This window comes from Nematolebias whitei, chromosome 17 (assembly GCF_014905685.2).
Source record: "Nematolebias whitei isolate Nwh7 chromosome 17, NemWhi1, whole genome shotgun sequence".
NCBI lineage: Eukaryota > Metazoa > Chordata > Actinopteri > Cyprinodontiformes > Rivulidae > Nematolebias > Nematolebias whitei.
This window is the reverse complement of record NC_056514.1, coordinates 40,171,224-40,172,659: the sequence shown is the minus strand read 5'-3', so window position 1 is coordinate 40,172,659 and position 1,436 is coordinate 40,171,224. Positions and strand designations below refer to the sequence as shown.

General features: G+C 44.4%; 2 protein-coding genes across 2 annotated transcripts in view; both read left to right on the top strand.

Moving 5' to 3' along the window:
- Positions 1-1,436, top strand: part of map2k6 (mitogen-activated protein kinase kinase 6) — a gene marked incomplete at its 5' end in the record, with an annotated part of 174,601 nt that overhangs the window by 1,593 nt on the left and 171,572 nt on the right. The window contains 2 exon segments of the mRNA XM_037691689.1: positions 634-750; positions 854-905. Of these exon segments, the coding sequence (XP_037547617.1) occupies positions 634-750; positions 854-905 (169 nt within the window).
- st6galnac (ST6 (alpha-N-acetyl-neuraminyl-2,3-beta-galactosyl-1,3)-N-acetylgalactosaminide alpha-2,6-sialyltransferase) overlaps positions 1-1,436 on the top strand; it is a gene marked incomplete at its 5' end in the record, with an annotated part of 28,709 nt that overhangs the window by 21,714 nt on the left and 5,559 nt on the right.

Sequence of the window (1,436 nt, the reverse complement as noted above, 5' to 3'; positions counted from 1 at the left end):
CCTACTGATATATCGGCCCTACCGATATATCGGCCCTACTGATATATCGGCCTGAAATATCGAACCTACTGATATATCGGCCTGAAATATCGAACCTACTGATATATCGGCCTATAATATCGGCCCTACTGATATATCGACCCTACTGATATATCGGCCCTACTGATGTATCGGCCCTACTGATATGTCGGCCTATAATATCGGCCCTACTGATATATCGGCCCTACTGATATATCAGTCAGGCTCTAATGTTAACAGTCGCACAACTTTATTTTTATTCATGGCAAAACACAAAATATTCAAGTTCCCAGAACTTACCTGTGGAATTAAATCAACATCAGTAAAAGAAGACAATTTAATAAAGCAGTTTAATTATTATTATGATTTCTGTATGCCTACACGCATCACTGACATGCAGCGGGACCAGAACCTCAGGGTCTCTCCTCTGTGAATAAAAACACCTCTGAGGAGGTTCGGATGCAGAAAAATGTTCAGGATGTTCAGGATTTCCTCTGACTCACACTCTGCAGCTTCCTGCCTGCTTAGGTTCACCAGGGTTTTTATTTTTTATTTTATTATATATTTTTAATCCTGATCTTCTTCCAAAACCTCCCCCTCTCCGTCTGTTGCCAGGGCGACGTCTGGATCTGCATGGAGCTGATGGACACCTCCCTGGACAAGTTCTACAAGAAGGTGATCGAGAAGGGCCTGACCATCCCCGAGGACATCCTGGGAAAGATCGCCGTCTCGGTGCGTTCTCTCCCATCACTTCCTGTGAAGCTCCAGTCCAACATACTGACACACAGTCGTTATGTAACTCTCATTTGCTTATAAATGTTCTTCGTTGTTACAGATAGTGAAAGCTCTGGAGCATCTGCACAGCAATTTGCAAGTCATCCACAGAGGTAAGAGGCTGAGTGGAAACCATTAGTCTGAAAGACGCCGTCAGGGTGGAGTCAGCTGCTTCCTCCCTTCCTCTAAACCGTCTCACGTCTGATTGAACACAGCTCGTTAGGCGTTGTTGATAATAAAAGTTCTGAAATTTACGTTTCTCTGCTGCTCTGAACCCTGCAGGCTGGGAGTTAGTTGTGTTAGTTCTGATCACGGTGACGACATTTTCTCATCGAGTTTATTGACTCCCGCTGCTGAGCGAAGAGGGGGAATTAGAAATACTGTCTGTCCCATCGTGCATGTTGATGTGTGGTTACAGCTAGGCGTAAGAAAGGTTCCCTTCAAAAGTAGGGTCGCCACGTCAAAATCCAAAATGGCTGCCAACATATGTGTATAAACCTTGTTGGCATGATAACTTCAAAAATAACCAACTTGTTGACTTCCATTTGGGTGTGTGGCTGCATCTGGGCATCAGGACGGTCACTGTTAAAATCTGGGTTGCCATGCCAAAATCCAAGATGGCCACCAACTCACATATACATATA